Source organism: Centroberyx gerrardi, chromosome 14 (genome assembly GCF_048128805.1).
Source record: "Centroberyx gerrardi isolate f3 chromosome 14, fCenGer3.hap1.cur.20231027, whole genome shotgun sequence".
Lineage (NCBI taxonomy): Eukaryota > Metazoa > Chordata > Actinopteri > Beryciformes > Berycidae > Centroberyx > Centroberyx gerrardi.
Genome location: NC_136010.1, coordinates 2,413,825 through 2,416,324, shown reverse-complemented (window position 1 = coordinate 2,416,324; position 2,500 = coordinate 2,413,825). Strand labels below are relative to the sequence as shown.

General features: G+C 41.8%; 1 protein-coding gene and 1 long non-coding RNA gene across 2 annotated transcripts in view; both read left to right on the top strand.

Moving 5' to 3' along the window:
• The window catches only part of LOC144542311 (uncharacterized), a 263,184-nt gene that overhangs the window by 239,193 nt on the left and 21,491 nt on the right, over nt 1-2,500 (top strand). The gene's annotated exons all lie outside the window — the stretch shown is intronic.
• Nucleotides 1-2,500, top strand: part of usp11 (ubiquitin specific peptidase 11) — a 26,269-nt gene that overhangs the window by 15,433 nt on the left and 8,336 nt on the right. Inside the window, exons 9-10 of the mRNA XM_078288174.1 lie at nt 788-946; nt 1,770-1,994. Coding sequence (XP_078144300.1) covers nt 788-946; nt 1,770-1,994 — 384 coding nt within the window. The remainder of the gene's footprint in view (nt 1-787; nt 947-1,769; nt 1,995-2,500) is intronic.

Here is a 2,500-nt window from a genome sequence, read left to right as displayed (position 1 = left end):
ACTTGACTTGGGTTCTGGTGACTTGGGACTTGACTCTGACTTGTACTTTGATGACTTGAAAAGGTTTCTAAAGTCTTGACTTGAGATCTTGTGTTTGTGTAAATGACTTAGATTGAAAGTGATGAGATTTGTTCCAGCGGACGACTGAATTTAAATTCTGTTTTCTGAATTTGTATGGAATGATTGAATTTATTGAAGTTGAAACTGATTATAGAAATCAAACTCATGATGCTCTTACCAAGTCTTTATCCTATTAAAACCATATTGCATTGAAAAGTCCTAGATATTTAGTTTTCTTTAAGATATTAAATTGATACTGGACTCTTGATTTGTTCTGACTTGACTTGCTGTTCTACATTTAGACTTGAGACATGACATTAATGACTTGGACTTGACTTGGTAATCTACATTTAGACTTGGGACTTGGCTTGAGACTTGTACCTCAAGACTTGAGAGTGACTTGGGACTCGAGCAAACTTGGTGAACCTGAATATATGCAGGTATTACAGTTTCCATTCTGGAATGATATAATAGCAAAACATGTTGAAAGGTTGATTCCAGGTCTTGAACGGTTATTTGTTTGTTATTCTTCAGTCTGTTCATCTTTCATTCTCACTTACTGCTTAAGAAGTTCTGAGGAAATTGCACTGGCTCAGCTCACTGACTTTGAAGGAAATTGAAGGCAGCTCTGATGTATCTGGTCTTGCCTGCATTTTGATGTGTGATTTAATGTGTGTGTGTGTGTGTGTGTGTGTGTGTGTGTGTGTGTGTGTGTGTGTGTGTCCAGACCAAGGTGGGTCACTTTGCGTCTCAGTTCCTGGGCTACCAGCAGCACGACAGCCAGGAGCTGCTGTCCTTCCTGCTGGACGGCCTGCATGAAGACCTGAACCGCGTCAAAAACAAGGAGTACATCGAGCTGCGGGACGCGGAGGGACGGCCGGACCAGGTACCTGCGTCCACACTGACCCCGTCCCACAGGCTGTTTAGATCGGCCTCCGGTTTATTGTCATGTGCATTAAAAATATAATGAAAACACATTTTTACATTTTGGTATTCAGCTCCCTCTCTTATCTTCTCACTTTATTATGTTTTTTCAACCTTTTTAATAACTTAGTCAGTTGTTGTATGTATTTTTTTGGTTCCTTTTACTCTATAGCACTTATGGTGCGTTTTCACAGCTTCCGTCATTTCCTTGCTTCCCATTCATTTTCTATGTAAGCGGCCATGCAATGCATTCTGGGAGCACCACGCTGAGTTCCCGATCCCAAAACAAACTCTTAAACTAGCAGGAGATCTAACATGAATCAAGATTCAGCAGCGGATTTCACGCCTCAAATATTAAAAATAATTAATTATTATTATTAATTAATAATAAACAAGCCGCCATTTTTTTCCAGTTTGAAAACCAGAGACAGAAACAAAGGACCGCCCAAAGAGTGCGTTCGACCAATCAGACGCAGCCTTTGATCCATGGCAGATGAAAGTACTACTGTTCGTTTGAAAGTTTGAAATAAACCCAGGAAGACATTACATTGGGTTTTAACATTTGGGAGATGTTTATGTTTAAGATAAAGAGATCACCTGTCAATCATTTATCGTGACTCCGCCTACTTTATTTCAGTGGCACGCCCATCAAGCGGCCGATATTACTGTCCGATGACGCCCCTGTGAAAACATTAGCAATTTCCTCCATAGGAACAGTACCAAACAAATGTCGTTACTATTTAGTGTTATCACAATTGTTGACGTTTCTCCTTCCTGTCCCGCAGGAAGTGGCGGAGGAGGCGTGGCGGAACCACCGGCGGCGGAACGACTCGGTGATCGTCGACACGTTCCACGGCCTCTTCAAGTCCACGCTGGTCTGCCCTGAGTGCCGCAAGGTCTCCGTGACCTTCGACCCCTTCTGCTACCTGAGCGTCCCGCTTCCCGTCAGCAAGGAGCGCGTCATGGAGGTCTTCTTCGTCTCCCTGGACCCCAACGCCAAACCTGTTCAGGTGACAAACCATCTGATTTAAATCTCTGTGTTCCTCTGGTAGAGTCTTGGGTCGTGTCTCTTCCTCCGTGATAAAAACCCCAAATCAGTGATTCTGTGATCTGTTGCTCCGGTAGAGCAGACTGGAGAATTGTGTTTTTTTTCTCTCTCCATTCACTGCCATTGTCTGGAGGAACAGTCTAGGGCTGAACAATTAATCGAAATTTTATCGAAATCGCAATGTGGCCTACTGCAATTTTCAAATCGCAGGAGGCGCAATATTTGTTAACGGCAAAATGTGTGTCAAAATACCATTTTAAATTAAATATTGTCGTGCTGCAGAGATGTCCTGGCCTACACATCATATTCTACAGACTTAAGAAAACATCTTTGTTTGGTACAGATCCCCGCAAAAATCACACCATAATCATTTTAATATGTTTTTCAATGAAAATGAGAATAATGATGTAAAAATTATCATTCCCTCTAATATCGCAAATCATATCGCAATTGTAATATCAGTCAAAA